Below are 24,989 nucleotides of genomic sequence, written 5' to 3'. Positions count from 1 at the left end.
TACCTAGACGCAGCTGGTAAAGTGAGAATAATGCTCCAGTTTGCACAGTTTAAACACAATGTCGACAATAATTAGAAACGCTATCTTTAGATGTTTAGGATAAGCTTTTTCTCCGAATTGCAGTGAATTTTTCTTCCAAGTGGGGCTTTTCAGTGCGTGTATATACAGAAATACTAAAAACGTAAGAAAATAGAGCAAATCAGTGAGTGCTTTGGTCAACTTGAAAGATGGCAGGAAATTAACTAACTGATTTTAGATCTGGCGTTTTTGACTGAATGCATAAAATCTTTACATGCGCCATATTTTTCACGACTAGCATATGATCTAAAAATTTTAGGGACGGATTGCAAGTGATAAGTTGCTGCAATATGCTAAAAGCTCTGCTCAGTCTAGCCTCGGCCTCCGGCGAGGGTGGGAGGAGGATAATGTAAATAATACCAATGATTAATCACCGACATCAGGATAATTACATTTTAATTTCAGGTAACAGAAAAGATACAGTTATGACACATGATGATCATAGATCCACTAAATCAAGGTCTACAACTGAATAGAAGTTACTTTGTTTAAATCAAATTACAAAACAGCAGTTGATCTGCTTTTTTTTTCTTTTTTTTTTTAAGTCCGTTGTTTTAAATTTAATAGGCTATCCCTGGCCTTTGCCAAGATCCCAAAATATATTCCGGGGCTCATATAGATTCCAGAAAATCATACTTGTCAGTATTATGCAAACTTTCCCTAAGAATCCGAAAAAGAAATCCTCATTTGGTAAAGAGGTGTTATGAAATGTAAGGCGACACACCTATAGCTATCGTTTTAAATTACCTTCAGGCTGTATCAACTTGTTTGGTTTTGTTTTTGTGAACAACCGTAATATCGAGAGATGGGTCCTTCTTATTTTTCTGCTTATTCCTAATTAGATTCACTGCCTCGTTCTCTATTGCATCTGTAGAATGTACAAATTTTTCTCTGTTCAGAAAGACATCTGGAAAACAAGGAATATATTAATGTAGTGAGTTGAGGGGAATCCTTTGGCTTTTTGACATCCTAACTGAGCCATATGAAGGTACCCTCAGTATTATTAAGGAGGAAGATTGCTCCAAATGGAGGCTTCCAAAATGAAAGCAGAGGGGCAGAGATGGAAGGGACTCAGATAGAGACCTTCTTCAAAGAGAAATAAGGTATCAAGTCACAGGGCTACAGGAAACAATCCAGCCAGGAGAGAGCCACAGGTTTTAGAGGAAACCAAGAGTGGCAAAGGCATGCTGTGATTTGAAAGAGACAGGAAAGGTAACCCCAATGAGCAAGTAGCTGGTCTTCGAAATTCTTTAGAGAGAAGATTGGACGTCCATTTGGAACAATTCAGATGGTGAGCTGGGGTGCAAATGCTCCCAGAAGGAATAACACATCCCCAAATTCACTCCAACACATGAATGACTGATACTAGAACTCGTTTTTTAGAGCTTCAAGTCATGATGGTGGTGTGTGTCTGGGAGTGAGGGCACAGAAAGAGGAAAAATGATTGGAAAATGAATTTCGCTTCCTTAAGACTGCCAGCTAGGAGCAGGTTCCAGCAGGGGTTGAGCTGAATGCCATCAGGGGGTTCCTAACGACAGAGGCTGTTCCAGGAGAAGGAGAAAGGGGGAGGGGGAGAGGAAGGTGCAGAGGAGGCATGGAAAGAGGAGGTAGGGATGAGAAATGTCTGGTTTACAAAAACCAATCCATTTCCACAGGCCTTAATTAGAAGAATGACAAACACTTATATGTAAAAATCCACACCTAAAGGCTCCCAGGTACAGAGCGATCACAAGAAATGCAGTGTGCAAACAAGCTTTCATTAAGAGACCTGTCAGCTCGGTTTCATTTATCCAGACTGTTCAGCATTCTGCTGGCAACTGAGCTGGAAAAATAATGGAAGGACAGATACACTTGAAGAGGTAAACAAAGGTGGGAACGTTTCAGCTGCAAAATAGGACAGGTAATAAAGAAGTCAGGGAATGGGAGAGATGAGATGGCATTTTTCTTAACAAACAAACAAATAACAACCACCCCTCCCTCAACTCCACACTCATCAGTAATGCAATATTCTGGCTTTTAAAAGAAAAAATAAAACAAGAACAGACGTGTGGGGTTCAGAGACAATGCTATTGGTGGCCTACTCAAATCTACTCAAATCTATCCCCCGCTCTGCTACACTTCCCAAGATCTGATTTTGTTTTAGTGTTCACCCTTTTAGAGTCTACATGTCCAGGGACAAGGCTCCTCCCCAATTCAGAGGATAATCTTGATGAATCTAAGCCCATCAGAGTAATTTCATCTTCCTTGCTAAGGACTGTTTTAGACATAGACATGTAACATGGTCATATAGGCATGTGACAATTTTGACCAATGAAATGTGACAAGAACTGGGTTACCTGCTCTTAAAACACACACACACACATACACACACGCACACACACAGAAACTTCCTTCTGCCTTTGGACACAGATGTGAGAACAGGTGATGGCTGGAGCTGTTGCAGCCATCTTGTTATCATGAGGGAGTAGATGACACCGAGGCAGGCAAAGCAGGAAGACAGAAACTCAGATCCTTGATAACTTTCTTGAATGAACCAGCCCTGCCTGGCATTCCCTACTTCTTAAGTTCTTGCTATGAAATATAATTCATTTCCTTATTGTTTAAGTTTCTTAAAGTGTGAACTGTAGCTGAGAGTACCCCAACTGATGCAGGGTTATCTGGTGGAGTAGGGCACAGAATGCAATACATTTTCACAATGACTCTTAAAAAGACAAAAGACAACCATAAGTAATTGCTGAAACTCTTTTTAATGTCTGTGGAACAGAAGAACCATGTTGAGTTGGGATAGCAGAGGTGGGACAGTGTCACATGTATGTACAGGGCAATGTCAAGATTACAAATATGACAGGATCATCTCATTGGCTCCAATTCCATCTAATAACACAAGACCCACCCCCCCACACAGGCTGATTGGATACACAGAGCTTATGTTATCGCTCCCTATGACCCCCTGCCCTGAACCCCATACTCTGGGACTCATGGCAGTTTTCTTGCCCATGACGGAATGTGTAGGAGTTTATTATAAGCCCTGCTTTCCAGAAGGTGATGAATGGGCCCTAAAGACATGCACCTGGCCAATTGTGTGTCAAAACCAAGGCTTCCGTGGGGAGAGATTTTTCTTTTTATTATCATTGTATTAAATCTGGCTGTGTTTTCCTTTGGTGGCTTTGGCGTCCTATGCAGTAGTGTTAAACATTTGCAGAGAGTTTAGGCCTGGTGCAGCAGGAAAATGATTTCTGTGGCTGCTGGCCTGGGCAAGCTTTGCAGCCGCAGAAGCGACCTCCGTGGTGGGAAAGGTAAGGGGATGAGTCTGGGAAGGGGGAGAGGCTGGAGCATAGAGGGATGAATGGGGCATTGGAGCCTGACGGGCAGGGGTAGATGTCGTGTCCTGCTCACCGGGAGCCACAGTGCTCTGACTCAGGCGTGCCTGCATCCCTCTAGGTGATGAGGGTGAACTCAGGTGAGTGGGAAGAAAGCAGCTGGAGGTCCACCCAGGGTGCATTTGGCAGAAGATGGGGCCCTCTGGTCTGCACCTTGCCCTCCTTCAGAGCAAGACATGCAAAGTCTGATGGATCCCACCCAGGTGGCAGAGTGATGTCAGGAGATAAATGTGGCAGGGAAGTTTTGCGGGGGGGGGGGGGGGGGGGGGCGGGCGGCTGGCCACCCACGTGCATGCAAGATTCACACCTGGGATCCCAAGCCTGGTCTAAACCTCTGATTTCTAGGATGAATTGGTGAATTTTCTACCTCTCCCACCTTGGGAACTTCTCTTTTCCCTGCAGGAGAGTCTCTCAAAGGAGTCATTCTGGTTCTCAGGGACGTTCTGAGCTTTGGGATCTAGTTTTAGGTCTTCCTGGAGAAATGAACTGCGTTCAGCACAAAGAAAGGTCTGTCATTTGATGAGGCTTCAAGTGCTGCAGTGCCAGATGCCGCCTAGAAAAGTTAATTTTATCCCCAAGGAAAGAAGCAGGTGGGGGTGACCACTCTCCGCTTTCCCACTCTTGGAGCTTGAACTTGGTTCCCTAGCCCCCTCCCCTCCCCATCATCACAAAGGCTGTAATGAGTTACTTTGTTTTTCCCTTTCTTTCCACTCTAGGGCCACGAGCTCTGTCTTTAAAACCTCAGTAGCCGGCAGCACAGGGGGAAGCAGCCGCAGCATTTTGTTGGAGGAGTGACGCTAGAGGTTTCAGGTGGTGGGGGGATTGTGGGTTGGCCCCTAAGCAGCTGTATCTTGCCCCAACCCTACAGGACCATAAAACCATAAAACCCTATATGTAGCCTGGGATGAAGGGAGAGAACCAGCATTCCCAGGTTCTGGCTCTCATCTCATCTCAGAAGCAAAACATCAAAACACCACTGGAGTCCCCCCCCCCCCCCAATCCTCCCTGCGTATCCACAGCCCGCCCCACTCCCCCCTGTCCTGCCCTCCCCAGTCACTCCAGGTCGATTAATCCTCTAGAATTACAGGCTGGAAAATTCAGCTCTAGTAGTCAGCAGACAGGTCTCAACAGGGGCTGTGGATTTCAGACCGGAAGCCTAACCTTCTGAGCCCACTTAAGCCCCTTTCCGCCTGCCAGTCGGTGCCACTACAGACAGCGCTGTGGGCAGGATGCCAAGAACACCCACGCTGGGAGGTCCTACGGGGCCCTGACGTGATGGAGAGGAGCCGGGGGCCCTCTGGACCCATTGTGCTTAATTACACCTTACTCTACAGCCTCCTAATCATTACAAAGACCGGGATCTGATTAAAAACCCCATCCATTTCAAGCCCTTCCCATAATTCTGATCGACGACTTTAACCGCAAATAGAAAAACATCTTATCTCTAATAAAACAAGTGCTGACAGAAAGATGGATGTCGAAAACCAGCCATATGGCTGACACGATTCCGTGCCTGGCCATGTTCACAGCGTGCAGCTTCCGCAGAAAGAGATGACACTGAGAAGCTTGAGGACCCGCATTTAATAAATCGAACTGTGCTGGCATCATCAGGATATTCACAGTTTGCAACGGGAGCTGTGTGTCCTTTTTCACTTGCAGACTTGGAGGTGTTTTAGGAGAAAGTGACTTCGGTGAGCTGTTCTGATGCTTAATTCTTTACCGACCCAGGTGCCTTCAATGTGTCATCGTGCCTGACCTCGTTCCCCTTCAAGTTTTCATGGTGTTCCTTCTACCTCCACTCTCGGGGGTCTCTCCTTGCCATCTTCCAGGGTGGGAGCTTCTGCTGCAGGCTGGCTGGACTCGGCAGAGTCCGGGCAAGGTTTGGGGCACGACCCCTTGGCGGCCAGGCCCGGCGGGGATGGCCCCATCTCGTCCCTCCGACTCTCCACGGGACTCTCTCTTGTGACCCCTTCTGGTTTGGCAGCTGCCTGCTCCTCTGCCAGTTTCACGATTTCCCTTCCAAGCCTGTTTACTTCTTCTTCCTCAGAAGGTAGCTGGGGTAATGAGGGATGAAAGTGCTTGCGTTGGTTCCTGTGGCTCTGATTTGCTGGGGAGCTAACGGCGGGCCTCCCAGCATCCTCCCGCACTGTCAACGCCTCGGCAGCGGCACGACTTTCATCTCGTTCTTGCTTCTGAGCCTCCCCTGAAACAGACCAGGGACAGCATCAAACCTCTGGCTGCAAGTCAGCCCTTACTTCCCCTCTCCTCCCAACCTCGGGCCCACTGCTGCCAGGCTTCCCACACAGAAAATCCTGCTGAAGGGAACACAGGACCCACAGAAAAGAAAACAGCCACTCTGTTGATTCCCGTGTCATTAATGGAGGGAAAGGGATCACGTGGGCCATGTCTGTAACCCCTCCTTTCCAGGCACCTGGTTATCGCCTGCTTCGCTCTCTGATGGTGGTTCCTTGTGCCCATGAAATATTTAACCTGAGGACAAAGGGTTTGTAGGTTCTGTAGCTCGGGGAAGATCTGGGGGTCTTTAGTAATGAAAAGAGGTTCTCGCTGCTCTCTGTGTGGGAAACAGAAGGAGAGTTAGGGAGGGATTGAGCACCTCCACCCCCATCTCCATCAGCACCTCATTCTTTGATGCAGACCACTTGTGCTTTCTCACTTTCAATAAAGTGCTGTATGCAAAAGCAACTTCAAGCTCCCTACCCCGCCTCTCTAAACTGTTCTTTCTAAACCTGTACAACAGAAATTCTCTAGCTGCAACTGGAGGGGGATGGGAGAGAGCATGGGGCCCTGAGAGCCAGCATCCAGCCCCCATTTTCCTATTTGCTTGCTTTGTGGTCAGGATGACCTGTTTGGCCTTCTTTTTTTTTTTTTTTTTTAACATCTTTATTGCAGTATACTTGTTTTACATTGTTGTGTTAGTTTCTGCTGTATAACAAAGTGAATCAGCTATACGTGTACATATATCCCCATATCCCCTCCCTCTTGCGTCTCCCTGCCACCCTCCCTATCCCACCCCTCTAGGTGGTCGCAAAGCACTGAGCTGATCTCCCTGTGCTATGCGGCTGCTTCCCACTAGCTATCTATTTTACGTTTGGTACTGTATATATGTCAGTGCCATTCTCTCACTTTGTCCCAGCTTACCCTTCCCCCTCCCCGTGTCCTCAAGTCCATTCTCTACGTCTGTGCCTTTATTCCTGTCCTGCCCTTAGGTTCATCAGAACCCTTTGATTTTTTTTTTAGATTCCATATATATGTGTTAGCATACAGTATTTGTTTTTCTCTTTCTGACTTACTTCACTCTGTATGACAGACTCTAGGTCCATCCACCTCACCACAAGTAACTCAATCTTGTTTCTTTTTATGGCTGAGTAATATTCCATTGTATGTATGTGCCACGTCTTCTTTATCCATTCATCTGTCGATGGACACTTAGGTTGCTTCCATGTCCTGGCTATTGTAAACAGAGCTTCAATGAACACTGTGGTACAGGACTCTTTTTGAATTATGGTTTTCTCAGGGTATATGCCCAGTAGTGGGATTGCTGGGTCGTATGGTAGTTCTATTTGTAGTCTTTTAAGGAACCTCCATACTGTTCTCCATAGTGGCTGTATCAATTTACATTCCCACCAACAGTGCAAGAGGGTTCCCTTTTCTCCACACCCTCTCCAGCATTTATTGTTTGTAGATTTTTTGATGATGGCCATTCTGACTGGTGTGAGGTGATACCTCATTGTAGTTTTGATTTGCATTCTCTAGTGATGTTGAGCATCTTTTCATGTGTTTATTGGCAATCTGTATATCTTCTATGGAGAAATGTCTATTCAGGTCTTCTGCCCATTTTTGGATTGGGTTGTTTGTTTTTTCGATATTGAGCTGCATGAGCTGCTTGTATATCTTGAAGATTAATCCTTTGTCAGTTGCTTCGTTTGCAAATATTTTCTCCCATTCTGAGGGTTGTCTTTTCATCTTGTTTACGGTTTCCTTTGCTGTGCAAAAGATTTTAATTTCATTAGGTCCCATTTGTTTATTTTTGTTTTTATTTCCATTTCTCTAGGTGGTGGGTCAAAAAGGATCTTGCTGTGATTTATGTCATAGAGCGTACTGCCTATGTTTTCCTCTAAGAGTTTGTTAGTTTCTGGCCTTACATTTAGGTCTTTAATCCATTTTCAGTTTATTTTTGTGTATGGTGTTATGGAGTGTTCTAATTTCATTCTTTTACATGTAGCTGGTCATCAGTTTTCCCAGCATCACTTATTGAAGAGGCTGTCATTTCTCCATTGTATTCTCTTGCCTCCTTTGTCAAAGATAAGGTAACCATATGTGTGTGGGTTTATCTCTGGGCTTTCTATCCTGTTCCATTGATCTGCATTTCTGTTTTTGTGCCAGTACCATACTGTCTTGATTACTGTAGCTTTGCAGTATAGTCCGAAGTCTGGGAGCCTGATTCCTCCCGCTCCATTTTTCTTTCTCAAGATTGCTTTGGCTATTTGGGGTCTTTTGTGTTTCCATACAAATTTTGAAATTTTTTGTTCTAGTTCTGTGAAAAATGCCATTGGTAGTTTGATAGAGATTGCATTGAATACGTAGATTGCTTTGGGTAGTAGAGTCATTTTCACAATGTTGAGTCTTCCAATCCAAGAACATAGTATATCTCTCCATCTGTTTGTGTCATCTTTAATTTCTTTCATCAGTGTCTTATAGGTTTCTGCATACAGGTCTTTTGTCTCCGTAGGTAGGTTTATTCCTAGGTATTCTATTCCTTTTGTTGCAGTGGCAAATGGGAGTGTTGCCTTAATTTCTCTTTCAGATTTTTCATCATTAGTGTATAGGAATGCAAGAGATTTCTGTGCACTAATTTTGTATCCTGGTACTCTACCAAATTCACTGATTAGCACTAGTAGTTTTCTGGTAGCATGGCCTTCTTTTTTTCAGATACAAAATGAGGGGCAGGACTCTCTGATGGCCCTTCCGGACCTAACAAGCAAAAGAGGCTCTGCATGCCTGGGAAGCACTTGGGGAGTGAAATCTTGGCACCCAGACATGTGTGTTCAACACTAGACCCTGTGGTTCTCAGAAGTCAAGGCAGACCTTGACTGCTGTCCCCACACCCCAAGCCTCTAGTTCTGATACAGATTTGCTTCTCACATTCAAAAGAAGCCATTTTCCTTCTCTTAAGTCCTTTTAATGACCATAGAAATTTCCCAGGGACAGACATTCGACCAAATCTTGAATATACTCTAAAGCCTGTATTTAGTCATGGACCACTATGTATTACTCTCCTAAGAGCTCATTGACTTCAGTAAGTATTGTACCTGAAAATGAGACCATTACTTGTGCTTAAATGAAATTCATGAATATATAAATGAGTGACTAAAGCAAGCCTTGATTTTTAAAAAAGTAACTCTTCAGATCTGTTCAGCCAGGATAACGTACGTTAGTTCCTAATAGGTTCCTGTGCTCCCCAGCTCCTCCTGCTGTAATGCAACTATCAGGAGAGGAACCTTCCCTAAGGCTTTGCTACTAAAAGTGGGGTCCATGGACCAGCAGCAGTGGCATCACCTGGCAGTTTGTTAGACATGAAGTATCCTATCCCAGACCTACTGGTTCAGAATCTGCATTTTAGTAAGATCGCAGGCGATGTGGCTGCACGTGACAGTGTGAGAAACACTAGAGCTGAAACACAAATATGACTATGCCTTTCCCCAGCTCTCAAACCTCCAAAGGCCGCCACCACCCTGAGAACAAAGCCCTAGCTTCTCCTGACATTCAAGACCTTCAGTGACCCAACATCCATTTACCTGCCATGCCAACTCTTCTCCTCGTGTCCTTATACTCCAGCCAGACCGAACCCTTCATGGCACCCAGCCCTGCCCTCTGCGTCTTTGCTTACATGGTTGATGCCTCCGTGACCATCATTCCTTGATGCGTCAAGATGACCAGCTTCAAGAGTGAGCCCCACCTCCACCTCCGCCGTGAAGCCTGTTTGATTAAATCCTTCCACTGCCCTAATCCCCACAAGGTTGTGTCTGAACCTCCAAGGGAGCTTCATACTTTTTACTTTTTTAACCCTTAAATTGTTACTTATGTATAATTAGCTTATAAAACGCACCTGAAGTATAAAATCTTACCTGATTAATTTTTTACCTTTGCCAGTAAAGGGGGGCTCAGTAAATAGCTTATTAAATGTTTGAATCTATAGACATATACATGAATGCATGAATAAATGAATATGTTAGTACATATATTTCAATACCATCCATAAATAAATGAAAGCAGTCCTTGGATTTATTTGTTCCAGGTTCAGGTTGCTAAAAGTTCTTAAAATGGCACTTTGAGAAAAAAAGATTTCTAACTCACACAATCATTTAGCTACATCTGTGGTAGCTCAGGGAAGCAATCACATAATTTTCATACTAACAAATGAAAAAATGTTATAGTGGTTATACAGGAGACACGGGGAAACACGGAGTCAAAATGGGCCAGTTTCCAGCATAGTGCAAGAAGCTTTAGTCAAAAGGAGTAAATTATGGTCCTTTCTGCGGCTAAATTTTTCACCAACGTGAGATGAATAAACTCCTTCTGGAAATTACTCTTATGAAATTACTTCTTCCAGGACACTTAATAGTATATTCTGGTGCCCCTGAAAAATTAATTAACCTTATCCATAACAACCTAACCCCTAAACCATTTGCGCTGTTTTTACTGTAGGTCAGGTTAATCTTCTCTACCTTAATTTACATCTAAGGGAGGGTGGTCTAAATTACACTGGGGCCTTTTGGTTCGCCGGTCCTTTGCCTTGTGCCATTTTTTTAGATGACATTCCGCTCACATCCAAATGTATGAATCTTTTTTAAAATGGCAAACCTCTGAGATTACCAGGGAGAACTTTTCAATTTTTGGGTGGTGAGGGGAACAGGGGTCACACTGCTGTCATCATTATAGGTCAAGGCACAGTCGCAATAAGGGGATGGACATGGCTGTAATTCTCTTGTCTGGTCCTATTGTGGATTTTTTTTTTTTTTTCCCAAGAAAGCCTAGATTTTCAGAGTCTCAGGACCATAAACATATAGAGACCAGGCTCTGAGACTGGCTTATGGTTCAACAGCAGGATTTGCCAATCCTCTTCTCGCTTTTGTTTATCCAAAAGATATCTAAAAAGTACACTCAAGTAGTGATCAGAAGACAAAGAAAAGTTACTGAAAATACCACAACTCTTGAGCTAATAAGGAGGACCTCTGGTTATTTGCTGTGGGAGCAGAATCTTCCTTTAACTCTGTGATTCTGGAATGTTGACACTTAAGCTGTGGGAGTTTTATTTCTCCTTTGAGAACAGACACATAGCATTGCCATTTCTTTTTTTTTTTTTTTTTTTTTGCGGTACGTGGGCCTCTTACTGTTGTGGCCTCTCTCGTCACGGAGCACAGGCTCCAGATGCGCAGGCTCAGCGGCCATGGCTCACGGGCCCAGCCGCTCCGCAGCATGTGGGATCTTCCCAGACTGGGGCACGAACCCGTGTCCCCTGCGTCGGCAGGCGGACTCTCAACCACTGCGCCACCAGGGAAGCCCTTGCCATTTCCATAAAAGAAAGATTTCTGAATTGGCTCAGAATTGAAAAATATTATTACCCCCCAAATAGTAATTATTCCGTGCTGCTTTAGCAAACAGAATTAGTATCATTAATACTTATTAATAACAATATACATATCAATAATGATGAGGCAATCAACTGATACAAATGCATTAGGACACAAATAGTGCAGAGAGAAAAAATATTTTCTCTAAAAGAAAAAAACAGTAGCTCTTTGTAGAAAGGATTGCTGGTCTTCTAAAAATGTGTTCCCTCCCCCCTAACATTGGCCCGAAGGGCACATTCATCTTCTTTTGTTAACTGGTCTCTGATGGGCTTTGTCTTCCTGAGTGTGAGCTGCTTTCAGTTGGAATTAATCAGAGATGCAGCCGTGATGAGGGCATCCCAGACACTGACAGCAGTTACATAAATGCTTCCTTGTTGCCGCCCGTGCTGGCGAAGGACAGGGTTGGAACAATGAGAGCTAATGATGGAACTCTGAAAGCTATCATTTTGAATCAGGCCATTACTTATGCTACCCTTCTGAAAATCAAGCCAGGCTCAGACTCCATGTCAGGTTAGCAGGCTTGGGCCTGCCCGGGGGCTCAGCAGGCCACATCAGACAGAGTGCTTTGGATCTCCATGGGGAAACTGGATGCTGGCATGGGATGACCACCAGCCAAGACATGTTCCAGACTGCACAGTAGGCTACGGTGTGTTACAGGCCAGCCTTGCAAACAGCCACATGCTGCTGGCTAGAAAGTCCCAGCCTTGTCTTCTGGCCAGTGTGGGAACCCCACAAGTCAGGAGCTCTCTCCAGGAATTCTTCCCGCATGTGCTTGGGGAACCTCTCTGTTGAAATCCTAGACCTGTCCAGGCTTCTCTTCTTACCATTCCATGCACTAGTATGAGTGACCTGGTTAGGCTTCAAAACACACCTGTACAGAAGCAGGAGTGAGCCTTGCTGAACCCAGCTCAGATTAGCAGAACCACCCATCGGATCCAAAGACTCAGGATAAATAATACATAGCTGTTGCTTGAAGTTCTAAGTTTTGGGGTGTTTTATTATACAACAGCTAACAAGAGACAGTTGGGAGCCACTTGAGATTTTTGAGCAGAGTACAACCATGATGGAAAGCAGTGCTCCAGAAGCTTCATCCCACAGCAGCAGGATGAAGACGGGAAGGGAGTAAGGAGATTCTGGGAGGCAGGAAAACCAGGATGGAAGCCTTGCCAAGAAGGTCAAGAGGGCCTAAGCCAAGCCAGAGGTGGTAGAAATGGAGATACAAGAAACTCTGAAGAAATAGTAGCAGCAGACTAGATATGGATGGAGAAGGAAAGTGGACGGTGGTTGATGATGACTCTGTTGGATAGCTAAGTGACAAAAAGAGGAAGCAGGAAGAGTTGTGATGTCATACTTGAGAAGTCCATAGAATATGCAGGTGGGAAAATTTGTGCTTTGGGAAATATGGGACTGTAATTCTGCAGACGGGACCCACTGGGAAAAAATTTCAAAAATATTTTCATAGAGGTGTGGTTGCAGGCATGACTCTGAGCAAGAGAAGATGGAGAGGAAATGTAGAAATCCAGGAAAGAAGCGTGACACCCGTGTGCTGGGTATATTAGTTATCTAATGCTGTATAACAAATTGTCTCAAAACTTAGCAGCTTAAGACTCAGGAGCCTGGGAGCAGTTTATCCGGGTGGTTCTTGCAAATGGTCTCCAATGTGGTTGTCATCAAAATGTTAAACAGGGCTGTTGTCATCTGAAGGCTTGACTGCAGCTGGAGAGTCTGCTTCCAAGATGGCGCACTCATGTGGCTGATGGCTGGAAGCCTCAGTTCCAGGCCACGTGAAGATGATGTAGGGCTGCTCAAGAATCCTCAGGACATGGCAGCCAGCTTCCTCCAGAGTGAATGATCCAAGGTAGAGACAGTAAGGCAGATTCCACAAGTCTTTCAGAACTCGGCCTCAGAACTCACATACCATCACTTCTGCTGTAATCCATCAGTCACACGGACCAACGCTGATACAGTGTGGGAGAGGACTACACAGGGCACAAATGCCAGGAAGTGGAGATCAATTGGGGCCATCTTGGAAGCTGGTAACCACACTGGGGGAGGAGGGAGCAGATGAGCAAAACTCAGAAAGATGTGAAAGATAGTTTAGTCAGGGAAATGAGACTGCCACCTGGGAAGAGATCTGGTTCTCGACCCTGTTGCTTCATCTGGCACCTTAAATGGGCCCTTGATCCCCTTCAAAACACACTGCCTCCAGAAAGTGTGCCTGGTAAAGACATTTTTTTCTCCATCCAACTGATTCCTAGACCACTTACCACGTTGCCAGGCAATGTGCCAAGATTTCCCTGACGTTGGTACCACATCTCACCGTCTTATACGTAGGGAAACTGAGGTTGGGGTTACCAGTCCACACAGCCAGTGTGACGTGGGGCTGGAATATGAACCCAGGTTGCTCAAATCCTGAGCCCTCGCTCTTAACCTCTATGCCGCCATGCTGAGAGTACAGGGATGCTTGTTCTTCTGCAGGAAGCTCCAAACAAGACAAACCCACATAGGCAACAAGAAGAAACATGAGGGATGACCCAACAGTGCCACAGAAGCTGCAGGAAGGCGAGGGACTGATGTCCTCCAAGCCCCTGGAGGGCTTGGCCAGGCAAAGAAAGAGCAAGAAATCAAGGGCTGCTTACCATCCTTGGGACTCGCTTTGTTCTCAGTGAGCTGCTCGACGAACTTGAGCAGTGGGGATCTTGACCTCTGCGTGGTGGGAAGAGCGGGGTCACCAAACAGTATGGTGTCTTTGCCTCCTGTCATGGAAAAGAGGAAAATGGACATATTATGTCACCACTGGAGTCACGGTCACACTCATCCCACACAAAGGACTGGCTGTTTGGGTGAACAAGGCACCTTCTTCAGTTGTAGGGAGTGCTGTGGGAGGGAAAGGGCCTGCATTACCCTCTCTGCAGTGCGAGGACCCGGCAGAAACGTCCAGGGCCAGCTGTCTTTGAGTCCTAGAGTCTGCTTAGGACATGGCTGCCCACAAATGCCACCGTTAAGGGGTAGCCTGCTATGTCTGCCAAAAACTGAGTGGCTTTGATCTGGGTGAGACAATAACAATAATAACGACAGCAGTAGAGTGCTTTGAGCGCAGGCTCTGGAGCCACGCTGTAGTGCTTGTGTCCTGGACCCCATCGCTTGCTGGCTGGGCGGCCTTGGGCAAGTCACTGAACCTCTCTGAGCCTCAGAGCCCTCATCTGTAAAGTAAGGAAGAATAACAGCACCCACCTCATGGGGTGGTAGTGATAAAATGAACTGATTCATGTAAAGCACTTAGGCATTTCGTCAGCGCTCAATAAATTTCACACATTGAATTATTACTTTATGGTGGAGACAGAACTGCCCTACACGTATCTCTGATTTCATTAGCTTTGGTCATTTAGATCGAATCATAAGTATGTCATAAGGCAGGTAGCACCAGGTTCCCTAAATGGTCACAGCTAAACTCTACTTAGGACATAGAGACCTGCACCAGCCAAAGCCTTTTATGGATTCACATGAACTCCCTGAGTGGATAGAGAAAGCCTGAGGCAAAGAGAAGGAGGAAAGGAAAACCACTACAACTCTACTTTTGAGGCCATGGCAAGGTGTGGGGGTGAGGATGAGGGAAGCGTGGCTTTGAAGCACGAGCTGATGAGCACGGACACACGGACACAAGACACGCACACAGAAAGTGATGCTGCCCCAGGGATGAGGAGAGCCCTGCAGGTAGGATTTGATCCCAAACTCCCCATGAGCCCTGAAGATTCTCTCGGCGGGAACCACCATGCCAACAGCAAAATCCCTGGGGGCCATGGCCCAGCCCATGCTCCAGCCTCAACTGTCTGACTTTGGATGAGACCTTATCTGAAGCCAAGTCACTTGAACGTCTCTGGGGCTCAGATCAGAGGCTCTAAAGTTCTATGACTCTACTCAGTTTCAGGTTTGGCAGAGCACAGAATGGTATTTGGGTCAAGATGTCCACTCCCTTGGATAGCCAGGTGAACCTTGGTCTGTGCCTCGGAGCCCTCAACTTGTTTATAATACTACCCTCCCTGTAGGCCATGCACGTCTTATTAACTTGATTTCCAAGACTGTAGTAGAGAGTTTGGCGTATGGCAGGTGCTTCATGAACAGCTGATAACTGTGCATAAAATGGCTGATGCATTCTTGGAAATCCTGATGTCTTGGTGGGCATGGGGGCTTGCAGCTGCCACAGGCAGATGGAGTATGTTACTAGCAGCCATTGGTCTCTGGTTTCCGCTATATGAAGGTCATCCCAGAAGAGAAATCTGATAGGAGCTGACCCTGAAGTTCTCCACCAGCACAGCTATTGTCTCAAGTGGAAAAAGTCCCGAAATCTTCAGGACCACAGCCTGGAGAGGTTTCCCAAGGAGAATCATTTGAGCTATACCTTGGGATATTTTAAGAGGCTCTCAGAATGAAGTCAACCCAGTCAGGACTCTTTTGTGCTGCAAAGATAAAATCTAGAAACACCATGAGGAACTAATGGTCGTTATGAAGCCATAGCAGGTGCCGCAGGTGGGCTTCCTTTGTTTCTCTCCACCAAGGCAACAGTTACTGTCCTCAAGTCAGGGACGGGACTGCAATTCCTGACCCATCTTTCTCTAGAAGGTAGGCTGGAAGCTCTCTAACCGTAAGGGGACTCAGGAAGAGGCACACTCTGCACTCTGTGTCCCAACAAACCTCTTCCAAGTCCCCTCTGCCCTGTGGCCAAGGAATCAGAATTATGGGCAGAGTTGGGAGCTGGCCGTAGCCGAGTGACTAAGGCACCAGGTGGATGGTGCGGGGAGCCTCGGCCCTTCCTATTGTGAGGAATTCTCCAGGGCAGCATGTCTCCGTGGCTGTTTCCAACCACAGGGATTATCCACTCCGCAATGGCTCCTCAAAAACACTGGTACCAGCACATAGAACTTCTCCAAGGATCTGAGCAACAGGCATGCAGACAAGGGAAATAGAAGCCGCCATTCATCCATTTCCAGTCAAAGTAGGGGCTGGGGAGAAGTTAAAAACCTCCCTAAATCCCTGCCTGCAGAGATCATTTCCTTATCTGATGGTAAAATGCCAAGATTTGGTTTTTGCAAAATATTTGAAGAATTCAAAGACCTTCCTCAGAAGGCTCTCAGTTCTACTGTTTCCAACTAAGCCCGGATTCTATCTGTGTTGACTAAATTGAGCTCTAAACTGATGGTCTGCTATCTCCTAGTTGCACTTTGGTTCTTGGGACTGGCGAGTGGGGTGAGGGAGATCCACGAACTAGATGTGAACCACAACCAATGTAGGTCACACAGGCCCTTCCATTCAACTGGTGTTTGAGTTTCTGGAAGCCCTCCTCATTCCCTGTAATACAACGTCCCTCGTCCCCTTCTCCAAAATGTGCCAGTTACTTTCAAAATGCACATTTCCTCCTCAGGCTGATGTTGAGAGTGGAGAACAGAGAATTCAAATAAAAAGCTCAAAGAGCCAGGCTCTGCTCTTGCCAGATTTTTTTCTGGCTTTCAGTATTTCTTTCCAGAGCATGAGCACATCCAGGAAATCTCCCCAGTCCCCCCCTTCCCCCCAAGCATGATTCTCACCTGCAGACTCCAGCATAAGGCTGGGAGAATGAGGCTGACAGGTAGGAGCTGAGGAAGGTGGAGGGTCATTCCTCCCTGAAGGGCATGGCCAACCAGCCCATCCCCTGGCTTCCTCAAAATAGCCCCGTGCCTTTCCCACTTCTCAGGGACCCGTTAAACAGTCTGGAGTACACTCTGCTTTCCAGATGATTTTTCCATGTGGGCTGTGACATCTGTTAGACTTGTCTACTTCCCAGCAAGATCACACATTTGGCCCAACTTTATCAGACACCATCAAGAGCTATATATTGTTGGCTGAGAGAGCGAGGCGGGAGGGAGAAGAGAGTCAAAGGAAAATCATAGCATGCTCCAAGTCCAAGAGTAATTCTGCCTTATGGTAATGAGTGATGGGCTCCTTCACAATGGTCCTTTAAAGTCTCAGGATAGATGGTTCCAGTTTCTGAATTTTTCTTCTCCAATTCAACTTGCTTTGAGAACCAATCCCCAGCTGATCTAATCTACACTCTACAACCCCCAGCCCCTGTGTGTGTCCCTCTTCTCTGAATTGTACTTCCCCAGTGCAGGTGGAACACTGAAATGAAGATCTGAACACCTGAGTTCAGCCTCTGTGGTCTTAGGTATCACCTAACTTCCTGAGCTTCTGTTTTCTTATCTAAAATGAGGGGATCAGACTAGATCAGGAAAGAGAAAAATGTTTTCTCTCACATATCTACTCTGACCAAGAGGTGGCTTCTTGGAAAGCAAAAATGCAAGACTGTTTTTAGGACCACATGTGAGATCAGCAAGGAGTGATGTGATTGATTAGCAATGCCTGCCACTGGCATGAGAATGGTGTTGGTTATATACACCACGCATTTGCCATCCTTGAACTTTTTGCTCTCATCTGTCCTTCTAAGTCCAGCATTCGATGACTTGGCACATTATTCCCTCACACACTAACATCCTTATCACTTAATTGATACTTAATTATGTAACATTTTGTGCTTTCTTTTCACTGTTTGATGCATATTCACCTTACTTCCCTAGTGGGACTGTAGATTCTTGGAGGGGGCGAGGGGCATGTCTAGAATGCCTGGTACAGGATTGAATTCAAAAAGCTGATGCTCAGAAAGGTATCAGTATATTATGGGTTGATTTATTAGAGAAGCCACTGATCCTTTCGAGATGCTGGTAAATAAGAGAGAGCTAGCAATTCTCTGAAACCACTGGGACTCAATCCCCTCCAGTTGGCTGAAATCCTATGATTTGGCTCTTACTTGGGGAAAGAGGAAGAGGAAGAAGAGAAGAGAAAAGTGGAATAAGAAGAGGAAAAGGAGGTGGAAGAGGAAGAAGAGAAGGAAAAAAGAACATACTTCCTCTTGCTCCGCTATTCAGAAGGTTAAATGGAGACCACAGAACAATGAGCAGACAGGAGAGACTGGTCTGATTTGCACTAAAAGAGGCCACTCCCCACCCCCCAATCTCACCATGGTTTGAAAATGATCGTAAGGTGACACCTCGTTACAGCCCCCTTCATCACTGCACCAGGGCAATGCTATCAGCATTACATAAACTGTGTCAGATCAGGGGGAATTGCAGCTCTTTATTTCTGTCCTCCCACTTTGTATCTATGTGGAGGCCAGAGATTAGAACAAACATGGCTAGGGCGTAAAATCCATTCAGTTACTGCCATCCAAACTAATTTTACCATTTAATATTTGCTTTGTGCTAATTGAATTCTCTATTTCAATTGGCTGTTCTAATCAGAAAAGTGCAAGGATACATAGAGAACGCATTTCTATTTATTTACATGCAGGGATGATATTAATGCACTGCTATTAGCCACAAACAAAGATATTTCAAATAGAACATACTCCCAAATCCTACGGAAACATTGTAGCTCAGGCCTTCAGGCAGCAAAAAAAAAAAAAAAAAAAAAAAGGAAAGAAACAACTGTTATTGCATAATAGCCATTCTAACCTAGACCAAACAACAGCAGAGATAGGAAATTCTCAGCATTCTTTCATTTATTCAACTTCCATCTTTTTACATAAGTTGTAGAAATAAAACATTGTGAAATCTCACTAAGTCATTTGGAGAGAAAAAAAAAAAAATCCAAACTCCAGTACATGAACAGAAATAGCAATCTGACTGCACAAATAAACGAAAAATTTGCCTGACTGTGTTGAAATTCAATGCAATAAAAGAAAAGCCTTCAAAGGAGATAAGGTTTTAACTGCATCAAAATGTTCTTGTGCAAAATGGATCATTCAAATCCCCAGGATGGCACTTGCCACTAATTAGGTCTGTTAGGTCTTTTGACATCAAGTTCAAGGAATCTCTACTAAAAACTCCAATTTATGAAACACACTTCCAGGCAACCTAAGGTGGCTATTCAGATTTATGTTAAGAAAGCATGTGGTTTTGTCCATGTCCCCGTGGCAATGTTAATTTCTCATCCATTACAAGGAAGCAACCAATATGATTTCAAGGGTAGAAAAGGGTTTGTGCAGAAAGGTTAAGTAACTAAAAATATTCCTACAAAGTTGTTTCCAGGGAAAGAGGAGGTGGTGGAAATGATAAATATAACTTTCTGGAGAATGTGAAGAGAAAGAATAGCTGACAGGGGTCTCATGGAGGGGGTATTTTACCAGGACAAATGGGTAAATATAGCTAATTAAAGTGAAACATCAGTTTCTTCACACCCTGTACAACTGCAAAAAATAATCTCCAGAGGAAGTTTTGATTTTCGATCTATGTAGCAAATGGGATTGGGGGGGGCAAAGAGAGAAGGAGGTTATAAAGTGCATTTGGGATAGACAATTGTTGGTTCTTATATTCATTTTTAGGGGTGATGATTAAATTGAATACATCTCTATAAGACACCTACAGGGAAAAAAATGAAGCAATTTACCATACTCATAAAAGTTAAAAATAAAATATATACAGACATACACGATGACAATTTCAGAATTTAGATTAGCAAAACTTCATAGTTCACCTTGCATATTTATTATTTTTTTCTGATTCCTCCGAAATGATGGCTTCTAAGTTTAAAACACTTGTAGATTTCTCAGCAACGATCATCAAATAAAAGAACATTAAAAAGGTAAAGTCTGCTCTGCAAATTTTCAAAACAAGAAACTTTTTTTTCAAAAAAAGAAAATTTTCATGAAGTTCTACTTACCTGGAAGACTCCACAAACCAGAAACTTCCAGAGTTCTTAATTTTTTCTCCAGTTCAGCCACCCGATTCCCTAGGATTCTGGAAAAGGGGAGAGAATGACAATAGACACCAATGAACATGGATCTCATCAGCTCTCAGGGCTGTGAGCAGGATACTTGGGAAGCCCCCTAGTGCCCTAATAGAGACAACATGTTTTGAGACTTAGATATATGCTAAAAACTGTGTGTGTGTGTTTGCTACACACACACATACTCTATTGGAAGTACATATGAAAATATAAAGTGAATAATTAAAAATGATTTAAAAATTACTGAAATGTTGCCATTCAAGTGAATCTTCTCACACAAAGGTAGCTGCACAGCCAAACAATGATTCTACCATTGCCCAGACATCTTACATCATTTCCATTTGCTCAATGCTAAAGATGACACTTAATTTTGAATACCCTTACAAGTATCACACCCTGATTCTTTGAGGGTGGATCTGAGTTTCAGAAACAACCAAGTCTAACAAATAATATGAAAGAACATGCTTGGTAATGTTGCTTAGAGGTAATAAAATAATAAGATCTGCCTTCTTAGACCTAAACTATGGCTTACAGATGTCCATATCCTTGATATCTAGCATAATGTCTGGTAGATGGTAGGTGCTCAATAAATATATTTGATTAAATAAATGCTTTCCTTTTTTTCATGGCTTGTAATGATCTCCGGAGAGAATTTAAAAATAGGCATATCAAAAACTTTTCAGAAATTACAGAATCACTAGAATAATTACATTGCCTTCCAAGGTGCCCATTCTGACTCACTGTGATGTATAAGATCTAGAATGTGTATTTGAACAGATTACTCTGTTTACTTGGAAGCCAAACTTTGTCTATATGCATGGAAAGACATAAATGTGGGCATATATTTTCCCTCCTTCACTCTACACAAAATTAAATATAGTTGGGAAATGATTTGATAGTCATCTAAAACTTCAATCATTTTCCATTGGCCCGGAAATTGAAAAACCAGTCTTTATCTTTGGCGGATTTTCTTGGCATCGCTGTGCTAAAATGATGTAGAAATCACCTTAATAGCCAAGTTTCAAATCCTTTCAGCAGGAGAAACCAGAACACCAGAATTGTTCTTCTACCTCTCTTTATATTCCAGACATAGCTGCACACACCCACATACATACCGAGACATGAATATGTATATATCTCCACATATATATGTGGCTTTGAATTCATCCTTATTTTACCTGAATTCACTTGCGGCGTCTTAATTAATATTCCCTTTGAGTTCACAGAAAACTCTTTGACATTACTCTATGTGGTTTTGTTCATCTAGGTACTTAGAGTTTTCTTTTCTTCTTTTCCTTAAGTCTTAAATTCTCCATAGTTATCAATTACTTTCAATTTTCACTCTATGTGTTGGGTCTATTCTGCTTTCATGTCTCTGACCCCTCAATAAACACCTCTTTTCGTAATCTCACTTTCAATATTTTGCTCAGACCCTCTGATCCGAGCTCCCTTTTCACCAGCTGATGGGTCTGAGATGCAATCACAGCAGTGTTCAAGTTGATGCCTGCTTCTTAGCGAGATCAGATCATCTGTATGTGGCTGCCTCTTGGAAACAAAAGATAAGGCTTAACTCTTCTGTGGACAATGAAGGATGCCGTCAGGGCAACGTTCAAAGGCGTGCTGCAGAGACATTTGGCTGCATTTTTTCTGATGGTCCTGGATAACGCAGCCATGTCTCCCAGAAATGCACTGAGGTGAATTTGCTGGGGTCCCTAACAACCTACTCTCAGGGACTCTGCCTAAGTTTGTCAGGGCTGACTGCTTTCTTCTTTAGCCTGACATAAGCATCTGATGCAGGGCTGGAGGTGATAAAATGGACCCAGCAGAAGTTGTGGTAGTAGTAATAGTAACAATAATGCCATCAATAACAATAACAACTACACTACAGTTAACACAAATAGCAACTAATCTTTCCTGAGTCCCAGGTCTGAGTCAGAGCCTATGCCAAACACCTACTAAATATGCATTTTTTAATCTGACCTGGCAAAAACTCTGCAGCGTTGACTGTATTTTTATCCTCCTTTTACACGTGTGAACTCTAACAAACAGAGAGGTTAAGCAACTTGTCCAAGGACACACAGTTCATCTCAAAGCTGTGTCTTTTCCCAACCCCCAGTGTTCTCACCCACCACACTCGACTCCTCCCATTAGAAAACAGAGGCAGGGAAGTTAGTTAACTTAACCAAAACCTCATGTAGGACTCAGCTGGTGATGAGTCTGGATTTTTAACCTATACCTCAGTCTGCCTCCCAAGTACATGCTCTTAACCAATAACCCCCTAATGGCACTAGAAAACCAGCATTCTCACACCTAAAGCAAGTTCTCTTTAAAACCGTTCATAACTGATATATGGATGCAGCCATAGCTGGACTTGCAAAATATAACCCAAGATACTTCAAATGACAGAGAGTCTTCTAACTGGCCTCACACTGAACAGATATGTCAGGTGGTCCACGGAACGTGGTGTGATGCAGCCCACAGAGAGAAGGGGGTTATCTGAGTCTCAATAGCTGGCAGTATTCATAGATGGAGACAGTAGAAGTACAGACAGGGTCTGTTCAATGAAGTTCAACCAATCCAACAATTACTGAGGCTGTAGGGGACACTGAAGAGAAGCAGACCCTGTCCCTGCATTTAGGGACTAAAATTCTGGTCGGAGACAGACAGATGCACACAAACAGACACACACAAGGACAGTACCAGCGGGAGGCTTCAACAATAGCTGATCACTTGTTCTGTACCGGGTATTACTCTAAGCCTTGCACAAATATTATCTCCCTTAGCCCCTTGTGACAACAGATGAGGTAGCTCTTATTACGTTTATTAGAGGCCAACTAACTTGCCCTGGGTGACACAGCTGGTAAGTGGAGGGTCCCGAATCAAAACCCGAGCCTGGAAATACACAAGTCCTTCAGTAGAGCTGTGGAGAGGACTGTGAAGATTAAATGAAAGATGAATCCAGAGCGGCTTGTAGGGACCGAGATCATGAATGATCTTGCTGCCATATGGAGAATGGCGAGACTTTTATTCATTGGCCACAAGGAGATATTGAAGGGTTGTAAGCAGAGAAGCAGCATAAGGAAGTTTAAGAAAACTGGTTTTGATGTGGGGTTGAGAATGAACTGGAAGGAGGATGAGTGGAAGCAGAAAGACCAGTTAGGAGAGTGTTGTACTGGGCGGTGATGACGATGGCTCAAAGGAGGCAGAGGGGATGCAGGGAAGCCAAAGGGATGGAGTAATAATACGGAGGAAGATGAGAAGTTGGAGGTGCCTACGGGATATCGGGGTAGACAGCTGCACAACTGGGAGACAGGAGGATCTGGGAGAGCGAAGATGAGAGTGTACGCTGGGGGTGGGTCTGCTCCCCAGCAGAACGTGAGATGTCAGAAGAACGGAGGGCCAGAGCACCACCCGCGGAAGGTGAGAAAGGACCAGAGAAGCACAGGCGGAGAGGGGAGAGGAGCGCCAGGGGCATGTGGGGAAGGGGAGAGAAGGTTCCCGGTGGGGCAGCATGGTCAGTATCGTCATTCTAGAAGGTCGTCACACAGGATGAAAAAGGCCACTAAGAAGACATGCCCCACCCTTGAGAGAGCTGTTACAAGACAGAGGAAGGGGTGAAATCCAGAATCCAAGTGACAGGGGTGGGAAAAGCTGCCTATGAGAAGGTTGAAGCAGTGAATATAGATGACTCTTCAAGTAGTTTAGCAGGGAATCCAAGGAGACAGCCAGGGCAGTAGCCTGAGGCATAAACAGGCTTGAGAGAGGTTTTTTTTTTTTTTTTTTTTTTTTTTTGTAGGACGGGCGAGATTTTAAAATAAAGTTTTTATTTAGCGGTGGCTTGTTTTAGGATAGGGGAGATTTCAGCATATGTCTACCCAGTAGTCTAGAAAAATCCTCCAGATGCCAGGCTTCTAGAGAGATTTTCAGTAGTAGTTTCTGATGATAGCAACATCACAGGAAATCTGCAAAGACAGAACGAACCCAGGAGCCGGCCACCACTGTGCCGCTGTCCTTGCTCTCTGGACAACACAGCAAGCAAGAATCTCTGAGTGAGGGTCCTGGGGGGAGCCCGATCCCAAAGAGGAAGAGGTGGCCGTGGCCCGCCACAGACTGGAGAGAACTGTGCCCCCCACCTCCATCCCACGGGACCCTCTTTTGAATCTCTGCTCTGATCCCCGACAGCTCCCGCTGCTTCCGAGACCTTGAACTTCCAAGGTCTTGAACTACCACTGGCCAGGGAGTGGGGAGAGCAGTGAGGAGTTTTAGGCAAAGCACAGAGGGTAGCGAAAGGCCAGCGTATCCTCACGTACTAACCACCACGGCTATCACCCCAGCACTGGCAGAGTGATGGCTTGCTGGGAAGGGCTGGAGGACCAAAGGTGGTGTGCTGCGAGACATAACCCTTAACGTCTGTCTCTTCATTAATGCTTTGCCACCTGTTTCTAAGACACGTGAACCCCGCCCCTTCTTTAACCATAGCTAGACAACTGCAAACTCACAAGGAGTCCCTCAAGCAAAATGCCTATTAATTGAACTTCCTCTCAAAATATAAAGTCCTAGGTTTATCCATCAGTGCTTCAAGGTGGCTCCCACTGGGCCTTCTCAGTGCCGGGGGGTGGGGGGTGGGGGGGCGGAGGGGGGGTGTGCCAGGCAGTGAAGAAGCAGTAGGGGGAGCACACTCTTACAGAACAGAGCACCTGTATTCCTACTTCTAATGCTCCAGACAAACAAAGCTATTTTTAAATCTTAGGTACAAAAGGCTCAATCATGGGGGACAACAGCAAGCAGACCAAATGCACATTTTATTCTTAGCCCTCACTCCATCTGTTGTATAATTCGTTTCTTTCCATACCCCCAAATAAAACATTTATTGAAAGTGTGAAACTTAAGACCCTCGAAGGATTAAAAATGGCACATTAGGTACTTTATGTACTGATATGAGGCAATCTTCAAGATCTATTGTTATGAGAGAAGAAAGCAAGGTGGAAGACAGTGAAAAAAACTTTTTCTGATGAATACTAGCTGCCATTTGTAAAAAAAAAAACTAAAAAAAAAAAGAAAATCT

General features: G+C 44.7%; 1 protein-coding gene across 3 annotated transcripts in view; it reads right to left on the bottom strand.

Moving 5' to 3' along the window:
* Window positions 1-4,509: 4,509 nt before the first annotated feature.
* Window positions 4,510-24,989, bottom strand: part of CCDC149 (coiled-coil domain containing 149) — a 97,361-nt gene continuing 76,881 nt past the window's right edge. For 2 of the 3 annotated variants that reach the window (XM_029235315.1, XM_029235316.1), the window contains 3 exons: window positions 19,859-19,935; window positions 13,750-13,866; window positions 4,510-5,661 (listed from right to left, as the gene is read on the bottom strand). In XM_029235315.1, the coding sequence (XP_029091148.1) occupies window positions 5,234-5,661; window positions 13,750-13,866; window positions 19,859-19,935 (622 nt within the window). In that variant the 3' untranslated portion in view covers window positions 4,510-5,233. Of the gene's footprint in view, window positions 6,031-13,749; window positions 13,867-19,858; window positions 19,936-24,989 lie in introns of all 3 variants that reach the window. The other variant, XM_029235317.1, reaches the window with a different exon arrangement.

The sequence above is a fragment of the Monodon monoceros genome, unplaced genomic scaffold (genome assembly GCF_005190385.1).
Source record: "Monodon monoceros isolate NGI ecotype Baffin Bay Population unplaced genomic scaffold, NGI_Narwhal_1 Super_Scaffold_20, whole genome shotgun sequence".
NCBI classification, from domain to species: domain Eukaryota; kingdom Metazoa; phylum Chordata; class Mammalia; order Artiodactyla; family Monodontidae; genus Monodon; species Monodon monoceros.
Note: the sequence above shows the minus strand (reverse complement) of the source record. Positions and strands in the feature narration are given on the sequence as shown.